At 39.3% G+C, this 25,247-nt stretch overlaps 1 protein-coding gene across 1 annotated transcript; it reads right to left on the bottom strand.

Moving 5' to 3' along the window:
- Positions 1-1,421: 1,421 nt before the first annotated feature.
- crabp1a (cellular retinoic acid binding protein 1a) lies at positions 1,422-22,024 on the bottom strand. Its single transcript, XM_044194262.1, has 4 exons — positions 21,680-22,024; positions 17,253-17,431; positions 5,547-5,660; positions 1,422-1,807 (listed from the first exon to the last, which is right to left on the bottom strand). The coding sequence occupies exons 1-4, from the start codon at positions 21,747-21,749 to the stop codon at positions 1,757-1,759; spliced, it is 414 nt and encodes a 137-aa protein (XP_044050197.1). The 5' UTR covers positions 21,750-22,024; the 3' UTR covers positions 1,422-1,756.
- Positions 22,025-25,247: the final 3,223 nt, after the last annotated feature.

Genomic DNA, 25,247 nt, shown 5'->3' with positions numbered 1-25,247 from the left:
ATTTGTAACTGCTTACAGCCATCTGTAACTGAGAATACTTTTGTTCCCAAAGCCAGAAACCTGTGAAGATCGGAGCTTCGGAGATTGGGACCTTTCTGGTCCCAAGCAGAAGTTGAACCCCACCCCCCACTTGTGTCACACAAGTACCCTCCGCTTAAATGGAAACAGGTAATATTTAAATGATTAACTAAGAGAGTTTGCAGATCAACTCTCCATGTTATTTATTACAAAGCATGAATACAAACGTATTTGTTGATAAAACAATGCCAACTTAAGGTCCTTAAGTAGCAGCTCTGGAGCATTCAATCATATCATAAGATTTTTATTAGCTGATGGAGTTTGCCTCATTATTTTTTCCACACAAGATTTTGGAAGGAGAAAAAGCAGAGCTGCCTACCTTTCAACCTATAGGCTGAAAGGTATAAATCTGTTCAGGTGTGATCTGTTGTACTAAAAAAATGGAAAATCTTTACCATGACATCTGAGGGAACTATCCACTGATGAAGACCATGTGATTTGATCAAAAAATCTTTGTTTAAAATCTGTTTCCAATGACATTTGAACCTCAATACTTACTTGGTGTTGATTTAAAGATGCTTTGTGGAGTTCTTGACCACTAGTGGTGCCATGGAGCAATGCTTTGATGAGAAGGTCCCACTGCTCATGCATGTACACGTGCACAGTGTTGTGCATGAATGCGCTCAAAGAGCGCAGTTCATTGAACAAGCTCATGTTTTTGGTGAACGGTGAACTGAATGTATCCGTTTGCTACTAATGAACCTAAGCGTTGTTCAATCCCGCACGTGTTTTACGGCATCCGGCATGCCGGTGTTTTGGGTCACAGAATCTGATGCATCACAGATTTTTGAAACGACACCAGTCTTGGGAAATATGTGCGACTAAATGATGATCACAAGAAATCATTAAACAGTAAGACCACTAGCCAACAGCTGCAAAGTTCCTCCACCCAAGTCAAACTCACAGCATTTTGTAAAGGAAAAAATGGATGAAAGGAGCGTGAACTAGTTTTTTGGTACTGTGAACTTAGTTCAAAATTCAGACTTGTGAACTATGAATGTAAACTAGCTCCTTTTCGGTACTGTGAACTGCATGCTGCTATTCCACTGATTGACAGTTGGTGGCAGTGATGTGTCAAGAAATTTTGCAATGTACCAACAAAAAGAGGCAAAGACGAAGACTGCAAGCTGATGTGAATAACGCAGGTTCGAAATGTAAAAAAAAAAAAAAAAATTGGCTTAACAAACGTTTTAAAAAGGAAAATTCATTCATCATGTTTGTTTTGCCTCAAAGATTGGTGGGAACCACTGGACGTAAACATAACTATGTTTGTTTACACGTAAACTCCATAAGGTAACTTTAACAGAAAAGCATATTATCAAGAAAGATGCTCTGATACTCTGTTTGTTCCATTTTTTTTATTGTTTCCTGTCATTGAACATGAGTAGTTAATCAATGTAACTGATGACTAAATCCTACGTAAACAGCTGACACCATGGTTGCAGATATGGACACTGAGATATCCAGCTACTGTACTGCAGACACAATACTCACTACAAATAACCAGATTACAGAGACATTGCTATTGTTTGTGGAGATTATGCAAATCGATGCTGAGAGATTACACAGGATACTTTGCAAATGTGTTAGCGTGTTAGCATGACAGTTGTGTTGTTGGGTTTAAACAAGTCGTGGTCCAACTGGGTCTCTGCCTTGTCCTCATGAAGATTGCAGAGCTTCATTCCCGGACGTAAATCCGTGTGCACACTACATCATCGGCCCCAAAAGTCTGGAGGAAGCAAAAAGATAATTCTGCATTTTAGACACCTGATAGTGATTAGCCCTAACAGTCAGCTGCCAAAAATGTTACATCAGCTTCACATATTAACACTGCTGTTTTACTTCAGCAAACACCTGTGACACTAAGCCTCCTAGGCCGGATGGTCTAAGGCTACATTCAAGACCAACAGCAGCCCTGCGTGATAAAAAAACTCAACATGACGACATCCAGCAAGGCGCTGCGTTGGCCAGTCAAATACATGCAAGTGCACATGGTGGATTACTTTGTAACTTGAATGTCACATTTCTACTGTTTGCCTCACGATCGTTGCGACAAATGATGAAATAATTGCCGGTGTGATAAGTTTCCAGAGTTGTAAAATCCTGCGTCATCCTGAGTATTATAAACCATTGTGTAGTGTTTTGAAAAGCCAACAATTTCTGTAACTTTTCTACAACCATGCCCACCTCCACAGCCACGCCTCCGCACACAGTGATTGGCCAGGTGTGTGGAGGTGTAACGAGGCAAGATTTGAACTTTTCTCTCAAGCGCTCTTTTATTCATTTTACATAACTACTGTCATTTTGTGTGTGTACAGCAAAGTACACAATGAATGCCTTCGAGTAGCGTCCACACACAAAAAACACACACAAAAAAGAAGAGAATTTAGGGAGGCAGTGTTGCCATTCGCATCAGGTTAAACATGGCCCTGACGACACGTCGTACAAACTAGTTTGTTTCTAGAGTCTCTACTCTTTTCTGTTCCCCTCAAAAACCTTTTTAAAGTAGTCTTTGTATTCAATTTTGAAATGAAAGAACACAAGTTGTTTGTGTTGATTGTTGGGTTATGATAGTATTGTTATGGTTATGAACCATATTGTTTGCAGTATGAGGGAAGTCAAATTGGTAGGCCTAAAGCTAAATCTCAAAATGTCAATGAAAGCCTATTAAACAATGATGTATGTGTCACAACATCACAGTCAAAATCATGCCCATCAATCTAGGTCATACTGCAAACTGATGAAACCAAAAGAAACTGCTTAGTAACTGATTTATGCACAAGCTTGACGTGATTGAGTCCAATCTTCTGATGTGCCATCATTTTTTCATTTTATTTCAGTCTGATGTAGAAAATCCACACGACTTTTCCCTTAAAGTGTTTTCAGACTAAACCAATTAAACGGATCATGCAAATCATATGGAAATGTGCCCTACTTACAGTGTGAACTGCCACAGACAATCACACCATTGCTTTATGATCGCTAGTCCTCCTTTGAGCCTCGAGCTGAAGCTCTGCAATTGTTTGGTTGTCTCTGTGTCTGGGGGCTTTTTTTGGAAACAGATAGATATGATTCAGATTCAGACAGTTTGTTTTGGTTTTTCCAGTTGCTCGTCCCAAAAGAAAGACATTGTCTGGGTGCAAAGATGACTCATGTCTCTTTTTCTCTAGAGAGGCTTAAAATCTTCCAGGATTTTAATGATGCAGTATTCATTTAATCAGCATCACATACAGAAGAATTTGAAAAGGTCATTTGCTAAAGTTTTGTGCTCTACTCTAAGCATGCAAGTTTATGAGCAGGTTTTTTTAGCTATGCTGTGAAACTGCACTGATATCATTTCCTAACTGATGTCGAGATATTTGGTTGATTGGTTAGTTTGAACATCTAGCACAGTTGTTGATGAGATTCACATTTACATGTGTGTAGGAATACAGCAGTTCAAATCGCAGTCAAATACTGATTCTCCCTTGAAGAGTGGAGCCTTTTCTGCCAACTAACTGTGTAACCATTTGCTATAAATTCCTTGACATAGGTGCATTTGACTGGAATTTCCAACCCTGTCTCCTAGAAATGATATTCATGTACAACTGATTTGCAACAGGAAATACGTTTTTAAAAAAACATAATGCTTCCCAAATGACATTTTCTATTAAAATAATGATGAAATGTTGTTAATTAATGTAGCTGACAAGTCGCAAAAATGTTGATACTGAACGCGTTAGTAAAATGTTCACAACATATTTCAGTTGTTTTCTGCCAAAATAACCAGTGTAATCGTAGCAATTACAGCGTTATTAAAAAAACGTTTATGGTTATGTTTAGGCACTGGCAGCACTTTGTTAAGGACTTGGAAAGATCGGGTTCTTGGTTTAATATAGAAAAGGTCTGCAGTAACCTTAACCAAAGTGCTTTTGTTGCCTAAACCTAACCACAGACGGGGCTCAGGATGCAAACTCTGGTCTCCAGTGTCAAAGTCCTGCAGCTTTTACGCCCTCCATCCACCCTGACCACCTCCCAGTGACTCCGTCGCGCTTCATTCACTCGAAAAAACGTTGCAATGTAATTGGGAAAACAATTTCGTACTGTATATTCGTAATTTGTAGGAGACAGGGTTGAAATTTTCACTGGTGCCTTTGAGTTTTGACTGAATGGAGGTGTCTTCACCAATCAAAGTGGTCATTTCACTTTCTTTCCACAGTTGTTTCTTATCATCCTTCATGCTTACACTAACACTATCAAACTACTGTGGCACCAAAACTAGGGCAGTTGTCTCAGGTGAATGATGACAAGATTTCCTTGTTAGTGTTGTCATGGCAACAGATACAACCTGCATGCACTGCGAACCAATTTCATACCATTTACCTATCTGTAAACTCTACTACATGATGTGCTTTTTGCTGTTGATACTGATTAGAAAAATTCAAAATTGGGACAAGCATATGTATGATGGTGTGACAGCAGGGAGGACAGAGATGAGAAGAGCAGAGGAGCACAGAGACTCAGCTGCTGTCACAGCTCAGCCAGATCGATAGTACATGAATGCTTCAGCTCCTCAAGGGCAGCCGGGTCAAAGTGTCACCGGAGTGTCAGGCGCTGTAACACATTCTGCTTTTATCACCCAAACATTAGAAAAGATTTGACATTATTTTGCCTTCTTCTCAGTCTGAACCATGGGGAGCTTCTAGTGGAATACTGAAAATATGATTAAAGCTGCTCTTCTTCCTAGTACTTGCTTCTGGCCAATGCAAACATGCTGTGATTACTTTTTCAGCATCTAAACCTTCTATATTGTTGTTTCAAGCTTTTGCCTTTTGGACATTCATCTTACAAGTACTCGAGGAACAACAAAGCAGAGCGTGGGAGCGTTGAATGTTGAGAGAGGAAAGCTGTTGAGTCCGTGAGAACTGTTCGTCCGGTCCATTGGTCTTGGACTGCTCCCCCTGCACATCGTTCGAGGGGCTTTAGACCCATTGACTTCTGCCCATATTAATCTGGTTAAATACAGGGGGTATTACTGCAATGTCAGCGTAGCAGCTCCCCTTGTTCTCCTTTCACATCTCTCCGCGGGGTGGATGAAAGCTCGACTCCTTCTCTCTCTCCTCTCTCATTTCCTTTACAAATGAATCTCCAGGGTGACTTCATACACTCCCTGCTTCGTTTTATTAACCATTTCTCAGAGTACACTAGCTGCTCGAAAATCCCATCGTAATGCGTCTTTCGATCCACCATGAGAACAAGCCACACAAAAGACAAACCACACAGATTAGCTACCCATCAAATCATACGCTCTCTGTACTTAGAATAACATTTTGGAAATAATTTTTTGTCTTCTCTTTGTTGAGCCAGGCCTGAAATGAGAGTTCATTAATCTACTGAACTTCAGAGCTTTTGTCTTTTTTTTCCCTTTCCTAAGCAGTAATCTATTAAGAGGCTTTCAGTTAGATGATGAGTCATTGCTGTGCGCTCACCAGTATGAGCTCATCGCCGTTCAGCTCTCGGGTCCAGTAGGTTTTGGGGCCGTCACCATCCACCAGAGTCTGCTGACAGTACATCTTGTTCTCCGACTCCCAAGTGGCGAGGCTCTGCGGGGGGGACAACAAAGTGGGAAGGTCAGTATGTTGGTAAAACACATTAGCAAGGCGTATCTTTAAAGGGTCACTCAATACCAGCATCACTGATGGATGTGCTTGGGTGTGGTCAGAAATGTGCTCTGTTGTACTAACCACACCCAACAGTGTGAGAGTGTACTGACACACCCTGGAGTACTACATCATTGCATCAAGGTGAGAAGCTGAAGCGGCTATAATCATTTTTATAATGATAAAGTATCAAAAGACAAGGGGCCGCTCATAGTGATGAACCTACAGAGAATTATCACCTGAATCTCGGAGCGTTATAGTGAGTTCATAGCGTTTTTCATTACTGTTTTAATTCACTCTCATAACGTCGATTTCAGCCGCTGCAGGCAGGTGTTTTCAGCAAAAAAAAACCTAAAACCCCCCACTGTACGCTACCTGCCCAGCACCAACAGCTGACAGACATAGTTACAGACTAGCTGGTGAACATTGTTGAGCATTTAGCAGCTAAATAGCCAGATATTTCCCTCAGGAATTAGACTAGATTTTGGTAGCTAGTTTAGAAGAAATTTTATACTTTATAGTATGGAAATCAGAAGCAAAGACCATTGACAGCTCAGCAAGTGATGCATTCAGAAGTTTCCCCAGTTTGGTGTGGAAGAACTTGACTGGTCTGCACAGAGCCCTGACCACAACCCCATCCAACACCTTTGGGATGAACTGAAACCTCCTCTGTGAGTCAGGCCTTATCGCCCAACATCAGTGTCCGACCTCACTACTGCTCTTGTTGCTGAATGGGAACAAATCCTTGCAGCCAGGTTCCAAAATCTGGTGGAAAACCCTCCCAGATGAGTGGAGGCTGTTATAGCAGCAGGTTAATGCTCATGGTTTTGGAGTGAGATGAACAATCATATATGTGTGTGATGTCCCCATACTTTTGGCCATATATTTCACAGCCTACTTAAAATAACACCTGTTCTGTGCTAATTCATCAGTGGCCAGATCTCAGCAAACAAAGCAGAGCCTGAATTCAATTGTGAGCTTTAGCGGTGCTGGTAGGCAGATTTTCTGACCGTTAGTCAGAGCCAGGCTAGCTGTTTCCCCCTGTTTCCAGTATTAATGCTAAGCTAGGCTAAACCATGCTGCAGCTTAATATTTAAAGGAATAATTAGACGTTGTGGGAAATACACTTTTTTGCTTTCTTGCGTTTAAATGAACAGAGTTAAATGAAAAGATTGATACCACTCTTAAGTGCAAAAATAATCAATTAGTGAGCTTTAAAGATGAACGGACAGAGCCATGCTTGCCATTTACCCCTTTTTCCAATCTTTATGCTAAGCTATGCTAACTCTCCCGGCTGTAGCTTCATATTTAATAGACAGCTATGAGTTAACTCTAAAACAAGAAAGTGAATACTCTTATTTCTAAAAGCGTTAATTTAATGGCTATTTTAGAGTTAAGTTTCCCAATCAAGTCTTTAATCCAAAGATTAGCTTATTATTCACATTTTCGCTTATTATTCAATGCGAAGTGTTGGCTTCGCATTGCTATCTGCCTCTGATTATATTCTCCCACACTGCTGAAATTTGCTTTTCCTCTCAACAAAGCCAGCTGCACTTTCCTTTTCAACGTCTTAAGCTAGTGATCCCGCTCCAAAGCCTGGAACTGATCAAAGCTGCCATTGCTTCATCCAACTCAAGCATAACGTGTGCATCCAACAAAATTAAAATCTGGACAGGCCTATTAAGAAAACCCAGAATGTTTTTTCAGTATTTTCTTGCATGGTAGCATATTTGTAGCATTGCTCATAGACAATTTGTGTGATTTTGTATTTTAAAAAGCACCACTGCTCAGTGTTGGATGATCCAGCAGCCTCAGTTTCTCAGAGGCAAATGTTAATCACCATATCAAAGGTGAGGAAAGCCATCATCCCTGCAGGCTGCCGTCCACAGACTTTGCCAAGCTGAACAGCAGGGCTTTTCTACAGCTCTCCCTCTGATTTTTTTATCTAATAAAGCCAGAGCTCAGAGAGTCGATTAGCCACGGCTCCATTTTAACGTTAGCATCAGTCTCAGCCTCTGACTTGGATGGATTTTCTCTCATTCTCTTCATTGCACATTAAGTCACAGACAAATTCTCACACATAGAGAGCTTGTGCACACACATTTGAGACCAAGACAAATTCATCCTGCTTTTTCTGTTGCTTTTTACTTATCAGAACATCTGCCGCCTTTGGCTTTAGTTCGCTCTCTCACAGACGTTAGTGTTTCCATTGCTTATCAGAAACAAACAGTGTGTCAAAAAGTGGGAGAACATCTCATTTCCTGCTTGGTTTAAAGTTTTTATGCTGGATTTTACACCATTTCTTTCAGAGCCTGAAATAACACGATCACTCCCTCTTGGACTCAGAAATCAGAAATACTTCATTGATCCCCGAGGGGAAACTCTTTTGTTACAGCTGCTCACTATCACGTCAGTGCGCACAGGAATAGAAGTTCTAAGCAAATCAAATATAATACACTATAATACAGGCAAGATAAATTAAGTACCAAGTGGATATAAAGTATAAAATCAAAATAAGTGTAAAGTACAAAGTGGATTTACCGGTTGATGATGTATGTACGGTATAATAATACAATGTAAAAATATAAGTAATAAGTAATAGTGCATGAACTGTCAAGTTAAGTGTAGTCTATTAAGATTATAATGAGATGGTGGTTATTGCACAGCAGTAATAGAAGTATGAATAAATATCAATAAATAGGTAATTTTTAACTGAAAAGAGTATATTGCACAGCAGTATTAAACAGAGAATACTGCTGACTCATTTCTTTCAACACTTTGATCACATTATCTCTCTAACGTCAGTGTTTGCTCATCATTTTTTTCTCTCCCAGTAGCTCATGCCTTAACCTTAGGACAAAAATGGGAAGCACAGTTGCTCTTTGGTTGAGGGTCATAACATTTTTGATAAATTTCAATCTGACTTTCATCACAATCATAGTACTGAAACTGCATTACTAAGGGTGACAAATGACATTCTTATGCATGCAAGACAAAGGTGAATATTCAATCCTCATTCTACTGGACTTGACTGCAACCTTGGATACTGGCGATCATGCCATTTTACTTGATAGGTTACATCACTGGGTTGGCATTTCTGATGCAGCTCTAAACTGGTTTAACTCTTATTTGACTAATAGATTTTTTAATGTTTGTATCAATAATCATGTGTCCTCGTCAGCTCCCCTGCTGTGTGGAGTCCCTCAGGGGTCGGTCCTTGGACCAATACTCTTCTCATTGTACATGCTTCCTCTGGGTCATTTGTTCAGCCGCTTTCATGACATGTCATATCACCAATGATACACAGATCTATTTCTCTGCCATACCCGATAACCTAAATCAGCTGTCCTTCCTCCATGATTGCTTAACCGCCGCCAAAGATTGGATGTCTCATAATTTCCTTGGGCAGATCCTCAAATCTCGGCCTTTTATTCATCTCCTGCTCCAGCCTCAAAACAAAAGGTAATCATGCCTTCGCTGTTTTAGCCCCAACCCTCTGCAGTCATCTTCCACAAACTATCAGATTTGCTGAATCTTTGGACTGCTTTAAGCAGCTTCTAAAAACTCTTCTCTATAGGAAAGCTGTTTTATAGATCTCTATCCCTGTCTAAAATGTTTTGGTTTGTTTCAGTTTGGTTTTGTGCTGTGTTTTGTATTGTAATATATCTTTATTTATCTATTCATTTATATTTTCCGTGTGTGTGTGTGTGTGTGAAGCACTTTGTAACTGTAAGTGCCATGCAAATAAAGCTTTACTTACTTATTTACTTACTCTTTATTAAATCAACTCATATTTTACCAAGCGACAAATACCACATCTGAGTGGTGACGACATGCAGGAATGCCTTATGCTGCACAAACCCTAATAACCACTTATCCCTGACTGCAACTAAAACATCTGACAGTACAGAACTTCTTGAATGATGGGTTTCCATAAGAAGCTGGTCCTAACTGGTTATTCCACTTCTTATATGGTTAGGGTTAGCTTCCTAACCCTGAAAAATTTGACAGTACAGAACTCCATTCAAAAAGTCACAACTTCTTGAAAGATGGGTTTTCATAAGAAGCTCTTAGTTGGGAGAAGGTCCTAATTGGTCATTCCACTTCTTCTAATATGTGTTTAAGTATTTTTTTTATTTCTCCATTAAAAAGAAGGCTTAAAGGGACTTCTGGGGGCATATTTGCTTGAGTGGAAGATGTCTCAGCTTATCACAGTTGGTGGTTGTTGCATCCTTGTTCCATGGTGACTCTACCCAGACTCCTCTTCTTTGCCCCTATTTTGATTCTCTGGCTCAATCAAAAGATTTAAGTATTTTCATGAGATTATAGAATTTTTTCAAATTATTCTGATGGCATACAGTTTTGTTTGTTGAAAACTGAGACAATTTCAGTGATAATTGGTGCAGTCTGTGTGTCGCTTTAAACCCCATTAATCTCAGTGTATGGAGTGTAATTATTCATACTGCCACTTGGAGTTGCCAGTCAGAAATGTTCAAGTCCTACACATAAGGATTTTAAAGTTATTATCGATAAGCTTTTCATATCAAACCCAATTTGTGATACACATTTTGGCTGGCATTTTTTTAGCCATTCATTGTATTTCCATTCTGTGATTACCTCTTTATATAGTAGTTTTCATTGTTACTAGTGCAGTCCAGCTTTCCTGTGCGGGATCCCAATTGTGTACCAATGCACATAAGATTCACAGGAAACAATGCAAACCTAATGCATGGGTGAATTTCACTTAACGCAGAAGACCACATTCGATCACGAGTTCAGTATTACTGTGTTGGACCTCATTGTTGACTAACTTTATTAGACTTTTTCATTAAAGCAGAATGACGTGATGGACCCTCTCAGACAACCATCTGTTTGGCTGAGCTGTAAACGGATCAATTTTGCTCCTCTTCTGTTGCATTCCTGACAGTTAGCAGCTCAAGTAGTGTTTGCTGCCCCCAGTGGTCCATATTCATGTAATTTTCATGGATGTATTATAAGAACTCAAAGAAGGTGCCCATTCAGTTGAATGAAAATTGCTCGCCAAGGAAGTTTTGCAACCTCCATGTTTTTGCATTCCACATTGTGCGGCCCACTGCACATGTGCATTAGTGTTTCTCCTGCTCCGCGCATAGACTTTACATTGGGATTCATGATACCGAGAGTAATAATTGACCCTGTTTGCACTTCAAGGCTTCCTTTTAACAGTTTTACGGAGTCTCTTTAATAATGGTGGCCGAAAAACAAAATGCTTTTTGGGCTTTTTTTTTGTTGCAGTACTGCGAGTGGCCACTGGGGCAAACTGGCAGCAAGGCTGAGTGGCAACGTCCTATCCAGCTCTTTTAATACATCCATGATCATTTTATACACAACTCTGGAAACTGTATTATCAAAACACACTTGCCAGCAACCACCGGTGCCACCAAATCAACCAGGATTATAACTTTAAATATGTCCCATCAGAAAACAGCAGTTGAAGTCACAGATGCCATGCCCATGTTTCTTTACAGACTATGTATTGTATCTGTTAAATCGCCTTTGATCTTGAAAAGTAATTACAACTCAACCTGAGGAGCAGACAGAATGACAAAGATTTTTCAGCCTTGAGAGTAATGATACACAGATTCTACAAATGGGGATAAAAATCCAAAACCCAATATTTTGCCCTCAGTGTATATTAGAATCAGTCCAAAAGAATCAGTCTTCCCACTCTTCTCTTTCAGCAGATTTTTGATTTGCCTGTCATTCGCCACAGGCCTGTTCCTGCCTCTCTGTGTTAAATGACGCACTGTCAAAAGCAAAGAAATCCCTCTTGCTCGAGTCTCAGCCACACTGGGCTCTACTTGAAATGCATTCCCACTTTTATCCATTTACCCCAAACAAGGCTGCTGCAAGGCTGCTGAGCTTCACAGATAAGAATTACCTTCATCATTACATTATAGGATCCCCTGCAGGGGTATATAGTCCATTATTTGGCAATACATATGCCATCTTTTCCTTGTACTTTGTGTCTGTATATGATGAAACTTTTTTTATGGATGCCACTGTTTCTTAAGTCAAATATTTTTAACATTCTAGAAATCATTCTGCTTTGTATCTGATCCTTATTCACAAAACATCTGCGCTCCCTTTGCCTCTCTGTTTAGCCCCATGGCAGGTGACTGATACTAATAGTCTGTCTCCATAGCAACCAGCTGGGTTTAAAGACTCCATTTGTCTTTTTGCCCAGAAGTGACTTGCTTTGTTGTACACTGGGAAATGAAGCTTATGTGTTCAGATGAAAATGTTGCTGCACCACAGACGCTGTTTTATTTCTCAACTTATTTTTCAGCAAAACTCAACCCCAGCACAAGGCAGCAAAAATTCTTGTGCTCATGTTTGTCTTAGAGCTTATTCCACCTTAACACCTCCATCCATCAGAGCAGGTACATAATCACCTCATTATGACTTCCACTCTGCACTAATGCCCATCTGGTGTCTTATCAGGAAGCGCCTTATCACTTTCTCCTCCTGGAAGTGAGAAGAGGCCGTCTGATCCCACCGCACTCACGCAGATTAACTGGAGCTTTTTAACCTTGTGGCGGTGTTAATCAGCCCTCTGCTCCACGCCAGGCACAGATCAGCGTGTAATCCCTTTAACCACAGGGGCAACTGGCCTCAGCCAAAACCCACTTAGGGCTCTCCTGCCAACCACCACCTGAGAGTCCGCCAACACCCCACACTGCCCCCCTCGCCCCTCTGGCACATGTGCCAGTGTCAGTGGGTGCTGCCTCCAGCAGGTTTAGCTTCAATCTTGCGTATGATTGCCACAGAGAGCACAATGTGCTTGTTGCTGAGAGCCACCTCCTTGACTTCTTCTCAGTAAAAAAAAGACAAAATATATACTACAGTCAAAAATTATTAAGACAGAGATTTTTTTTCTTGTTGTGTTGGCTCTGTACTCCAGCACATTGGAGTTGAAATGAAACAATGACTGTGACGGTTAGGTTCTGGCTCTCAGCTTTAATATGAGGGTGTTTACATCAACATCAGATGAACAGTGTTGGAAATGTAGATCATTCGACAAAGTCTCCTAATTTTAAAGCTGCACTAATCATTTTTTATGTAAACAATTCCTCAAATCACTATGTGTCATGTGAAAAGGGTCACTTGTATTGACAAAACCCACAGAAAAATTATCACCAACTGCAGTTCCCCTTAGCACTACAGGGCGTTTTAGTTTCTTTTAGCTCATTGTTTTGTTTTTTCCATCCCACAACTTTACTGTTAGGATTATGGAGTTATGTTATCATTCATTTGGAGTCGTGCTTCTGCCCACCTGGCGAATGTAACTCCAATTTTATTCTCTTTTAGCTCTGTTTTTGGTCTCTACCAACTCCTGAGGCAAATATCTGGCTCTTTAGCTGCTAAATGCTCCATTATGTTCACCAGCTAGTCGCTAACTATGTCTGTTTGGTGCTGAGCAGGCAGTGTACAGTGGGTTTTAGAGTTTTTTCACTGAAAACAGCTGCCTGTTTGCCCTGTGTCTTCCAGTTGTGTAAAAAGGCAACTGTTTGCCACAGTAACTTGATATGGTGATAATGTCAAATGTTGTGTTTTCAGCTTGTTCTGCTGCCCCCAAGTGTCCAAAAACATCAATTAATATTGCTTTAAAGTCATCATATTTCATATTTGTTTGCATATCCTCAATGTCTTGTTGAAGTCTAGCTAGTTGTTGAGGATTTTGTTACTTTCTATCTTCCTCAGTAATGCTCTGCCAGTCTTGTACTGCAGCTATCTGGACTTTTTTGCTTGTTTCAGGTACTCTTTGCCTTCAGTCTGGTATTAAGCAGTGAAACACATGATCAGTTGGGATCCAAAATGAGAAAAGGGTTTGCTGCAAACTCAGTTTAACAAATTTTATTTTTTCATTTACTTCAGCAATTTTGGAAGTACCGGAAGGACAAACAGCTTGTTTCACAAATGCTTCATCAGGCTTGTGTATTGATTAGGAGATAGGTTACAGGTGTAATACAGAGGATACAGATAATGCAATTAGTATAATCCAAAGCTACATACTGTCCTAAAACTGAAAGATAAAAATAATAATAATAATTTATATAATAATAAAAATATTCACCCAATATGGATACAAACAACTTCAAGTTTGGATAATTACTTAAAGCCACTTTAACTTCATTTTTGAAATTGAAATAAAGTGTGCTGACTGCACTGTAAGATTTTTAAAAAATAATAATTTTTGCAGGCAAACGCTGTGATGCTGATGCTCAAACCCAAACAAATGGATGTGGCAAATGTGTGACGAGAACTCGACTTGTCAGCCTCGTAGCAGAGAGGCGTCATGTGGCCAAAAGCCACACTGAGAGCTGTCTAGCCCTGCCCAGTACCCAGCATGCCCCAGGGCACAGACAGAAGGAGCCACACTGTCTCCTGGGATCTGGAATAGGTCATGTCTGCTCTCCCTGACCGCAACATGTAGTTCATACTATAAAATAAAAGGTAAAGACAAAAATCTACACTTCAGATTTTAGCTGTTGAATGCTGTTTATGCATCTACATGTTTTACAAGCATTGTGAATGCAATTTTGCATGTTAATATATGTAATTAAGACAGAAATACACAGACCAAACCCTTAATACCCAGAAGGGCATTGTGGTTTCAGGAAAATAAGTATCTCCAATTCCTCCGGCATTTGGCTGACTTTTGTTGACTTAATGTAGTGCATGCACGCAATTACACATTTTTCCCTTTCCATGTGCAATATTTCCTCTCCACAAGCATGATTATGACTGCTTTCTGTGGCCCAAGAATTTTTCAGGATGGTGAATTTTCTGTTTTACATTTGAGAATTGAGCCAGAAACCATCCAGTCCTTTTCGAGAAGCCTTGGAAAAACTTACTGTTTGTGCGGTCAGCGCAGCAGCCCTGCAACTAGGAGAGATGCAGTTCCTTGCTGAAGGGCACTTTTTTGTTTTGGCTTTGTCACCAAACTACCTCAGATTTCATGAGCTGTAATGTTGTCAAAGCTGACCTGCTGCTGTGTCATTTAGCAAGACACTGAATCCCTCCAGGATTTTTTTTCCCAAAATTGCACCTGCATAACATACTACTTTAACATGATTACAGAAAAGTTGCCTTAAATGAGTCACGTTAGACCAGTTCCCCCCTTAGTTCCATATGTTACAGCCTCCTCAAACACCATACTTCACACCAAAATGGGAGATTGTAAATTTCTGATTGACACCACATTTTCTATAGCTGTTAGAATTAAGGATTTTCTCCCTCGTGGAGAATTTTTAATAATTGAGTATAAGATAAATTCTTTCAAATTCTGGATCGTAAAAGACCCAAATCCACCCCTTACTGTGTGACTGTATTCAGTTGTTACTGATAACAAAAACTACATTGTCTTAGTAGATCCAATTTCAAAAACACTTTAAAACCACTTAAATGCGCTTTATATGTATATAGATAACAGTAATTACAGTGTAATAACCCTGAAATAATGTCAAATGCCAAATACTCTCTCAATATGCCATACAGTGAACTTCCATTACTATAATGAGAGGACTGTAATTTAGCACTGTAACTTGTCGGTTCATAAATAACTTTGTAAGTTTTGTCGTCCCCTTATCTGTCCATTTGTGTGAGAGGATAACACTGGATTACATGTCAATGTTGTTTACCTTACTGCTACCAAACAAGACTCTTTTTCTCTCCAGCTCAGACACTGGTTGCTAAGCAGAGGGCGATAAACAGATGTCAGCATCTGGACCATTTATGCAAGATTCTCGTTACCTAAAGTGACTCAGTGGCAGCGTGTTTTTGTCGTGACATCTCGTCTCGTCTCTAAATTCTTCAGCTTTAGAGCACTGACTCCCTTCATTGTTTAGGTGCAATTAAATTGTTGAGTGAATTGTTCCAATAAACACAATCAACAGCACATACATCACATGGAAAAGCTTTAAAACTTAGTCTTTTTGGGGAAGAAAAGATTTAATGATATAATGATTTTTATGTCACGATGAGACATAAAACACCACCTATGATTAGTAAAAACAAATTATTGATTGATGCACTTTCTTCCCCTTAGAATAAATAAGAGTCTTAATTTGCTTTGGCAATGTGATCCTAATATGTTTACACATTATCAGGCTCAACAATCGAGCTGCCTAATCCACTTCTAATCTATGTAACTGTACAACCTACATATTTATTACACGGATGACGTAAATGTCTTAGTGTTGAGATCATAGCAGATGTCTCCAAGAAACCAGTTTACTCTTATTACTTACAACAGAACACAGCCTTTATGTCAGAGCTTGAATACTTTTTCCTATTTTAAAAGTCCTACTTCATACGTTACTTATGTGTTGAAGTATTTTAGCAGAATTTGTAATGAGTTCCAAGAATTTAGAAGACCTTGATGTTCCTGAAAAATAAAAAATTAAAAGAATGCTCTGCCTGCTTTCCAAACCAGTGTAGGAGCTCTGACTGTGTATCAGGATGTGAGAATCCCCCCTCAGGGACTGAAGAGGTTCAGAGAGAAACTCTCATCCATCCCAACTCAAGCTGCCCTTAATCCCGCTGCACAGACGTGAGGATGATACCAATGGATGAAACTGCAAGGAGGTATTAATCACCTTTACATCAAAAACAAATGTGTGGCTCTTAGAAAGAAAACTATTCAATATATGTCCGAGAATATACTACTACTACATTTACATTTCATGTCTCTTCATGAGAAAAACTGTTAAAAAAGAATAAGTACAATATCAGTGCTGCAGGGAATCATTATATTCGAGAGAAGGCAGACATCTCCAAAACTCGATCTCGAATAAACAGCACTACAGGTAAGGAAAATTATGTATTTTTGATTTGGGGGTGAACTGTCCCTTTAAAGAAAAATTTAAAAGAGTCAAACAGCACCTTAAAACTCAAATTTGCTAATTGTGGTGCATCCTGGTTGCCTAGTGGTTAAGACGCATAATGTCGTTGGTTTGATTGAGACTTTTGTTGCATGTCATACCTCTCCCTCCCCACATTTCCTGTCTATATCTGCACTGTCACTATCAAATAAAGGCAAAAATGCCCAAGAACGAATCTTCCAAAAACGTTAGTGTGTTTTGCATTAGTGTTGTGAAGTTATGAAGTGATGACTTTTATTTGCAGTGCAAATTAATCATCTTGCTGTAAACTTTATTACAGAGCAACAAGTATGGAACATTGACTAAATGAATGCAGCTTACACAACTCAAATAGTCTGTTCATAGATTTTCATATTGCACAGAAATAAATGGAAATCAATGGCTGCCGGAACTGCAGGAAAAATAAAAGGAAAATCTAAAACTGTATAGCATGCATTAAAAAAAACTATCAGCAAAACTGTTAAGTATACATGATTTCTTTAAAGAGCTAAAACTTGCAAACACAAAGGCAACGTCCTTTAAGCTGTGAGTTTTACTCCCGTTCGAACTAGAATTCATAATGTGTCGTATTTCAAATATCTGATTTTGCAATACTCATTTGCAATCCTACCTTGCACTTTCGTCCATCCACCGTCTCCTCATCAAATTCTTCACCAATGTGGAAGTTGATCTCGGTGGTGCGCACACTGGTGGATGTTTTGATGTAGAACTTCTCACCATCCTGACGGATCTCCACATGGGGGTTGGAGGCCGCTGCCACAGCCACCTTCCTCAGCATGGTGTTCACTCCTGACCAGGAACAACCCAGGCCAGAGCAACAAGAGGGAGACACAGGGGTCAGTTTCACCGTTTGAGCAACATTAACTTAGTTATTAAAGGGGAAATTAGTGGGATGTTTCACTGCATCATGGTACAAAATGACGAAACATCCTTGGGGATGTTTCAGGGTTGTTCATGATTCAGTAATTACAACATGCTGACTTTTCTGGTGCTTTGCTAAATTCTTAAATCTAGTTTGTAGTTGAAAATGAGCCAAGCAGACTTAATTGTTATTATCCTTAATTACAGTAATGTGCATTTATGATATTTTCCTGCTTTATCAGAAATGCAGTTTCATGCCTATTCTAATTGGTTAGCTAATACAGTATATATGAGTTTGAGTTCATTAGAGGCCACCATTACAGGAGCTTCTTACTGGTCACAGACAGAGGTCAACAAGAGTCAAACATGGCTTATTACCCCATCAAATCAACTGTAATCATGAGATACAGATGTAGAAGAAAGGAAGGAAATAGGCTAAAAGTTGGTCTCTGCTAGGTAAAGCTAAAAACCTGAGAAAATGTACAAAAGCGGCTGCATTTCAGTCATGTGAATATGGTTCTTTTGTTTTTGTTACAACAGAATCAAAGGTACCTGTGTGTCTGATAGAGAAAGTGAGAGACGGACACAAATCAGCACAAAAAGGAGAAAGAGGTCTTTGTCATTTGATGACAGCCTCTTTTTGTTCTGTTGGTGCTGAAATTTGCACCGAAACATCTTCCAGTACATTCTGTTGTCTTTCTATTCTGCCGTACCCTCGACCCCACCCAGATTTAGACTTCTACAACCCCCACATGCCAGCTTCTATCAGACTCTGGTCCTTATATATATATATATAAATAAATATAGAGGCTGCATGTCTCTATATTTCTGTGTATGGTGAACATGAACATCTCCAAGCTTAAATTTTAACCAGGAATGACAGACATGCAGATGTTTCAGAGTAAAAACACAATAAATGATCTGTGGCTTTGAGAGAAACCTCAACTTATTCTCAAAACTGAGAGAAATCTGTAGAATTTTGGCACTGAAATCAATGTGAGCGATTATTCGGCCGTGTCCAGAAGAAAAAATTGAAATCTGGAGGTTATCACGGCAGATCAGCGCTGGATCGCATTTTGTCTGGTGGCTGTAAGAGTGGTGATCCTGCGTGTGGCACTGTCCAGGCTTGTGGCAACACTTTGGCATGCCCGGTTTCACTCTGCAAGGCCATCTGGCTTTATGTCCGGCCAAAGTCCTGGATCTTTTATTTTATTGGCCTCTCCTACCACCGGAAATAACTGAATAAATAGAACACCAATATCTTTGCAAACAAGATCAAGTATTTAATTTTGCAAAGTTTTCATGGATTTAAAAAAAAATTAATCCATAATTTGTTTTGAGAGATCCTCCTCACCCAAAACCACTGTGGTGTGGCTCGGTCAACACCCAGGCAGAAAAACATCAATTTGACAGCTTACACTCGACCCCACCCATGATCTGAGGGATCACGCCATGTGTTTTTATAATATTAAATATGTATGAGCATCAGTGAGCCAAGCAGTCTGTCCATGTTTCTGAAAAATTGACATGTTCTCAAAATTTAATTCGCTTACATTTTAAATATGACATTTTTATGCATCATGTCAAATCAACGGTAAAAGGACAATAAGCTTCAGTTTCTGGACCACCATTATTACAAGCAGCCAGTAGGAAGGAGTACATGCTCTTACAGAAACCTAGGACAACGTGGAGAAAGGTTACTCAGTCAGTAAAGATTATTTCCTCAAACCCTACTAACAGAGTGTCTAAGGTTTCTGCTGATCCCAATGCTCAAAATTAAACTTCAGCAGTTTGTATTGTCTTTGCTTTTCTTGAGAGTCCCCATTAATTCACACAAGTCTTTAAAAAATCCACATTTTGGCTCAGTAGTAAAATTGTACATGAAGTGTGCAGTATTTTTACATTCTTTGATCAAATGCAGACACACATGCCTGCTTTCAATTAGCAAACTGTGAGTCTGATCAATTCGTACAGCTGCTATATCTGCACCCTGGATATAACAATCTCCTCCTCCTGTAGGGAAACCTCAGACTCAACAGATAATTATGAAGATGTTGATGGAAAGTGGCGGCCCTGCAGCACTGGAATCCACAGTAGTTGCCCATCGCAGCTCTCCATTGACCGAGCCCTTATGTAAGAGCGAACGAGTGATCTGCTCCGGCAGATGTGGTTAATGTGTTCGCGAATGGATGAGGTGCTAAACTCGGAGAGTGACTGATTTCTCCTTGAACTTAAAAGCCAATAGGAGGGATAGTTGCCTTATGAACCTTGCATCAAAACAAAACATGGGAAGGGGTGTTTTTTTTTTTTGGTGAACATTCTTTTGTGAATCACTTTCAAGTTTTCAGTTAATTATATTTTACTGACTTTCAAAGTAAATGTGTTTTAGGATGGCCTTGGAGGGCTTCCTCAGAGAGAAAGAGAGAACTGTAGATTAAAGGATAAGGCTTATAATATTAATCTATATTTTTCATATTGTCAACAAATCCCATGAAAAGACCAAAACCAACACTTCCTCACTCTGTCTGTACTACTCAGCCCCAAGCCCATTCATTCCTACTGAAGACGTAAATCTTTAATAACAAGTCACAAATATGTATATATTTCCATTTAAAAAAAAATGTTTAGTAGTTTTCTAATCCGACTCTCAGGAAGGAGGCTGTGGGTATAAGCCCGCCATTGGCCAACTATTTCTGTTGGAATTCTCCTCCTCTTACGCTATCTGCTTGTTACTGTTTTGCAAGAGCACCGTCGCTGCATCCTGGGCGCTGCCCAAGACGATTTTGATTGGCTTAAAGAAATACAAACAAGCCAGAGCGTTTTTTCCCCCTATACCAGAATGATAATGGGTTCAGCCAGTCCTTTCTCCAAAAACAAAGTGTGGAGATAGGTCTGGCTATGCACGACTAGTCGTTTCCTAAAACAGCTGGGCACTGTAGGTTCTAGAAAAAAAATACTTAAACAGGAGTAAATAGTGCATTTGCTGGGGACTATTTACAGCTGCGGATTAATACACATTTGGTTTGTACAGCAGCAGAACAGTGTATTGGGCATTGATTAAAAATACACTGCAGTGCCCAGGTTCATCATAAAGAGGAAACATGTCACCCAGCCCAACAGTGTGGCTCATTTATGTGTTTTTAATAGTTTTTGGACAAAAAGTAACATCTATGGCACAGGAATAATCTACAGTACATCAGGCTTCGGCTACAAAGGCAATACTTGTTAGTAGGATAAATTCATTGTTGGTTTTCTTTTTTTTCCATTGGATTTGAAAAATGTAGAATATCACCAGCTTTATCTTTTAAAGTATGAAACGGTACAGTGATTTTAAAGATTGCAACCAAAAAGCAGAGGCTTTCAGAGTATAAATATATACTCAAACAAATCTCTCATGTGTGCCGTTAAGTGATGCAGCGAAGCACAAACAACTGAACTGTCAATTGTTTCAGCTTTGCAAGCTACAAAACTGTTCACTTTTCAACCTATCCCAGTTTGTGCTAAAACAGGGACCATTAATGTCTAAAAAGTTCTAACTGTAATCCAGTTTGGTGTCAACAGTTCCTGGAGAGTTGTTGAAGCAGCTCCCTGTACTCACAGTGGGACTTCTCCCTAAAGATTTCTACATTATTCTAAATTCACAGAGCCTTTTTTCTGTGTCCCGTCGGTTTCAGCAGTCCCGGCGTGACGAAACGCTGCAACTCAATTGAATGACCCAGTTAAACTGGTCCAAATCTAAACCATCACAATCATCAGTTAAGACTTAAGAAAAAGATAGGACACAAGAGAATAGCACTGGGCTTCAGAGACCTCCCCTGGCATTGCTAATGCATGCCCTACTTAAATGCTTAACATGAATAATGTTGTGCCCCCCCTCCTCTCTTCGTGTAACAATACCACGTCTGTTTAGGCTGGAATTCAGCATCCAGTGTTTCCTATCTCCTGTAAAGCCGAGGGATTTCCCTTCAGCAGCATCTCCCCGTAGATCTCTCGTTCTTTTCCCAGGGAGCTTCTCCGAACAACACAGTGTTGTTGGAAGGCAGGCGTGCTTTTCTCGAAGAACAAGAAAAGCCTTCTTCTATATGGACATGATGGATAGTCAACCTCATGCAGGGTTGTAGCGCTGGCTATAGAGGGGAGAGAGGAGAGGGAGAAAAGAGACACAAGAGGGCTTACCCAGAGCTTTGAGAAGTTCATCAAAATTCTCACTCCTCTTCATCTTCCAGGTGCCGGCAAAGTTAGGCATATCTGCTGAGGCTGAGTGCAAGGGCTGCTGAAAGAACCTGTTCCACGCGCTGATGCCTCTCCCTCTCTTTCCTTTTCCCTGTGTCTCTCTTTGACTCTTTCTCACCCTCCTCCTCCTTCCCTGTGCTCCTGTCTCCTCTGCTCTGGGCTCAGCCTCTCGTTCACACTGCTACACCCAAGTGTTTCTCTTGGTTTCTTTTTCTATATATTTTTTTCTTCACACACTCTCTTGCTTCGTCTGTGTGTTTCGGTGTGCTGGCTGCAATCTTGTCTTTCGCTCTTTTATAGCTACTGTCCCTAAATGGGAGTCATAGGAGGTCCCTCCCCCTGAAAGCTCTGTCCCATTAATACACTAGAGCAAGACTGACATGTCTGCTTTCTCTGGGGATCAAAACGCCTAAATTCTTTTGGAGCGTATTTATAGTGCTTCAGTTTGCCAACAACTAAAATGTGGAAGTTGGCTTTCATAATTGTTCACATCTTTTAGCAAGATGGTTCAAAAAGCAGTTCAGGTCACAGGTTATTTTTCTGAATCAAACCATAACGTTACTTTGTTCACGGAATAAAGTTTGTTAAACTCTGAAAACTTTTATTCAAGAAAATATATATATATATATATATATATATATATATATCCTCCTTCAAGCTAATCAAACTCTACCAGATTTAGATATTAAATGTCCAACTATTATACTTTAACTGTTTCACGTGCTTCTGTGAGTTATGTGGATTTTCTAGTCTGTCTTTACTCTGTTTTGTTCTGCACTGTTGACTAAATAAGGGTGAGATATTAAAACCTTATGTAAATTAGCCCGAAACTAATCCTAAACCACAAACTTAGATCAAAGAGGTCCCTATTGCACCAATAATGAATCATCTAGATGTTTCCTCGTTGATTCCTCTCGGACATTAACAGGGAATTGTGTATATATTACATGCACATTGTATTGTATTAATTATGTATTATTATGTAAAGTGTGAGCATTTGTTCTGCATTGTTGACTAAATAGGTGCAAAATATTACAGTAAAACAAATTAGCCTCAAACCAATCCTGCACCACAAACATGGATCAAAGAGATGGTTTATTGAATTATAAATGCAATGTATTGTATTAATTATGTATAAGTCTGTATTGTTATGGAAAGTGGAAACAGTGTGATTATTTAGAGTTTTTCACTCTGCTGAGCTTTGGCATTTCTTTTGCATAGCGTAGTTAGCAGTGCTAATTAGCAGTGTGCTGCTGTAAGAAAACTACAGTTGAGGTGCCCTTGAGCAAGTGTTTCACCCCCGTGTTGGTGATTATGGATGAATACAACACATTTCATTGCCGACTTGTTGAAAAGCAGGTGGCTAAATGAAGACAATAAACAAATGATGTCGCTCTCTTTGAATTCACCTTCACTGGCCTCGATTCATTTCTATGTCCGCGGAGAAATAAAGGGAATATTATCAAAATGATTTTGAGAGGAAGTTGACAATTATTACACAGCTTAGACCACAGGAACATTGTATGTATGCTGAACATCATGTTAATGGTCACACATTTTATAATGCACTCATCTAAATTCAAACATTTCATTCATAATTTAATTTTTAAGTAGGTAAAAAAAAATTACAAAGGAGGGATTAAAATGACTCAAAACCTCTTAGAAAAAGACACCTCAGCTTAAAAGTTTCTACTTTTTTTTTTTTTTGGATTAGTCATTTTTATCTCATTGATACAGTGCGCAAAGACCAAATCCATAATCAGGCTTGACTGATCATTTAAAAGCTAAAAGGAGGAAAATGATGATTACATAAGGAGCTGACTTCTTGCAGTTATATTCCAGTTCCAGTTACATATGTTTGTGTCAAGCAGTCACAGAGGCACTCCATCTAAAGAATATTAGAAATATCAAACATATCCAAAAGTTAGTTTGTGGAGGACAAAGCTTTGATTCTGAATGTATTTTTCTAACTACCAGTTTTCTTAATCTTTATTTCTACGTAAGTATTAATCCATCAAATCTTACTCTAGGTTTTGAATCAAAAAGAAGCAAGTCTTGTTTATGTCTTGAGGCAAAAACTGGAAAAAAGCTCTCTTCCCTCCCCTACAGTAATGCCTCAGTATGATCTACAAACAGGATGGTTATAAAATTTAGATAGATAGATAGATAGATGCTTGAATGTTTTATGTTGTTCTGCTCTCAAAGCAGACGTCCTGCTCTCATTTCAGCATGCTGCAGCTAATGCCATAACATTAGGTTCATTACCCACCATTATTATTCCCTGAAAACACAAATGAATCACTTGGACTTGGCTGAAAATATCAGCACTACGATCATTACTGCCTGCAGGACCAACAGAAGGAAAAATACAAGTGCCTGAAGAAGAAATGAAAGATTCCAGTCCAGGCTGAAAGAACAGATCCAGATTTCAGATGTTATATCCTACATGTACAGATAACTTGACATTTTTGATGCTCATATAGTTGCTTTTGGAGATTGGTCTTGCCTCCCTAACATGTATGAAAAAGTGCAATTACAGTGCAGAAAAACAGCCTTTGGAGCAAGCATTTGAAAAATTGAGAAAGAGGTCAGTCCATTATAGCTTGCCTGCAGGTCTAGCAGGTTGTTTATGTGTTCACAAATAAAAAGAAGCAGCTCAGAGTTTCATCTGGCACCTGGAAGAAAGAACAGTTAGTAACACTTTACCCAAAGTCCCCATGTTTAGCATTTATAAGATTTTTAACACACTATAATGTATTGTACGCAGCTGTAAGGACATTTTGAAGTGTTTATTAATCTAAGCTATTTCTCCAAGGAAGACATATTTTATATGATTACAACTGTGTTTCACTATATTCATATTCATTAATTTATGCCAGCCTCCACTTATGGGTGCCCACAGGAGGAGTTAATTAATAAACGCTCATATCTGCTTACAAATACATTATAGTTGGTTATAAACGTGTATATACTGCTGATAAATGATAAATAGCGGGACTTAAAATAAAGTGTCACACTAATCAGGATAATAACCGTCATCTGAGAGTGTTTTACTCCCTCACACATAGGCTGATATTTTTTTTTACTATATATGGAGGTTCCTCTAAAACAACAGTTATTTAAAATCCAGCATGCCCAATCAGTAACTGTTTATACACCAGTCACGGATGCTTCATAGGAGAATTGTTAACAAATACATCAATAAACACTTTAAAATGTCCTTATATCTGTTTACAGCTACATTTTAGTATGTTTTAGTGAGGGTTTTAACCATTAATGAATTATTCAAATACTGCTTATAAATGGCAAAAAATAATATAACAGCATTTGCATCATTATTGGCAGGAAGAAGAATTTTATTTCTCTGGAAGTCAGCCGCTCCCTCTCCTGAGGAATCCCTCTGGCTTAAAGACGACAGATGATTTGCAAGTTTGCATTGAAGAGACTACAAATCTGTGGGTGAGATGCTTAATTGATTATTCCACTTGGGGTCCTATGATCCAACATTTAC

Source organism: Siniperca chuatsi, linkage group LG4 (genome assembly GCF_020085105.1).
Source record: "Siniperca chuatsi isolate FFG_IHB_CAS linkage group LG4, ASM2008510v1, whole genome shotgun sequence".
NCBI classification, from domain to species: domain Eukaryota; kingdom Metazoa; phylum Chordata; class Actinopteri; order Centrarchiformes; family Sinipercidae; genus Siniperca; species Siniperca chuatsi.
The sequence above is the reverse complement of the archived record's forward strand: the minus strand, read 5'-3'. Positions and strand labels throughout refer to the sequence as shown.

Bases quoted from the DNA above. Each gene is read 5' to 3' on its own strand.
- crabp1a (XM_044194262.1), bottom strand. From the start codon at position 21,749: ATGCCTAACTTTGCCGGCACCTGGAAGATGAAGAGGAGTGAGAATTTT. The intron at 17,432-21,679 runs GTAAGCCCTCTT...GTTCCTGGTCAG, and splicing joins TGAACTTCTCAAAGCTCTGG to GAGTGAACACCATGCTGAGG. The intron at 1,808-5,546 runs GTGAGCGCACAG...TGCTTCCTCCAG, and splicing joins ACGGCGATGAGCTCATACTG to ACTTTTGGGGCCGATGATGT.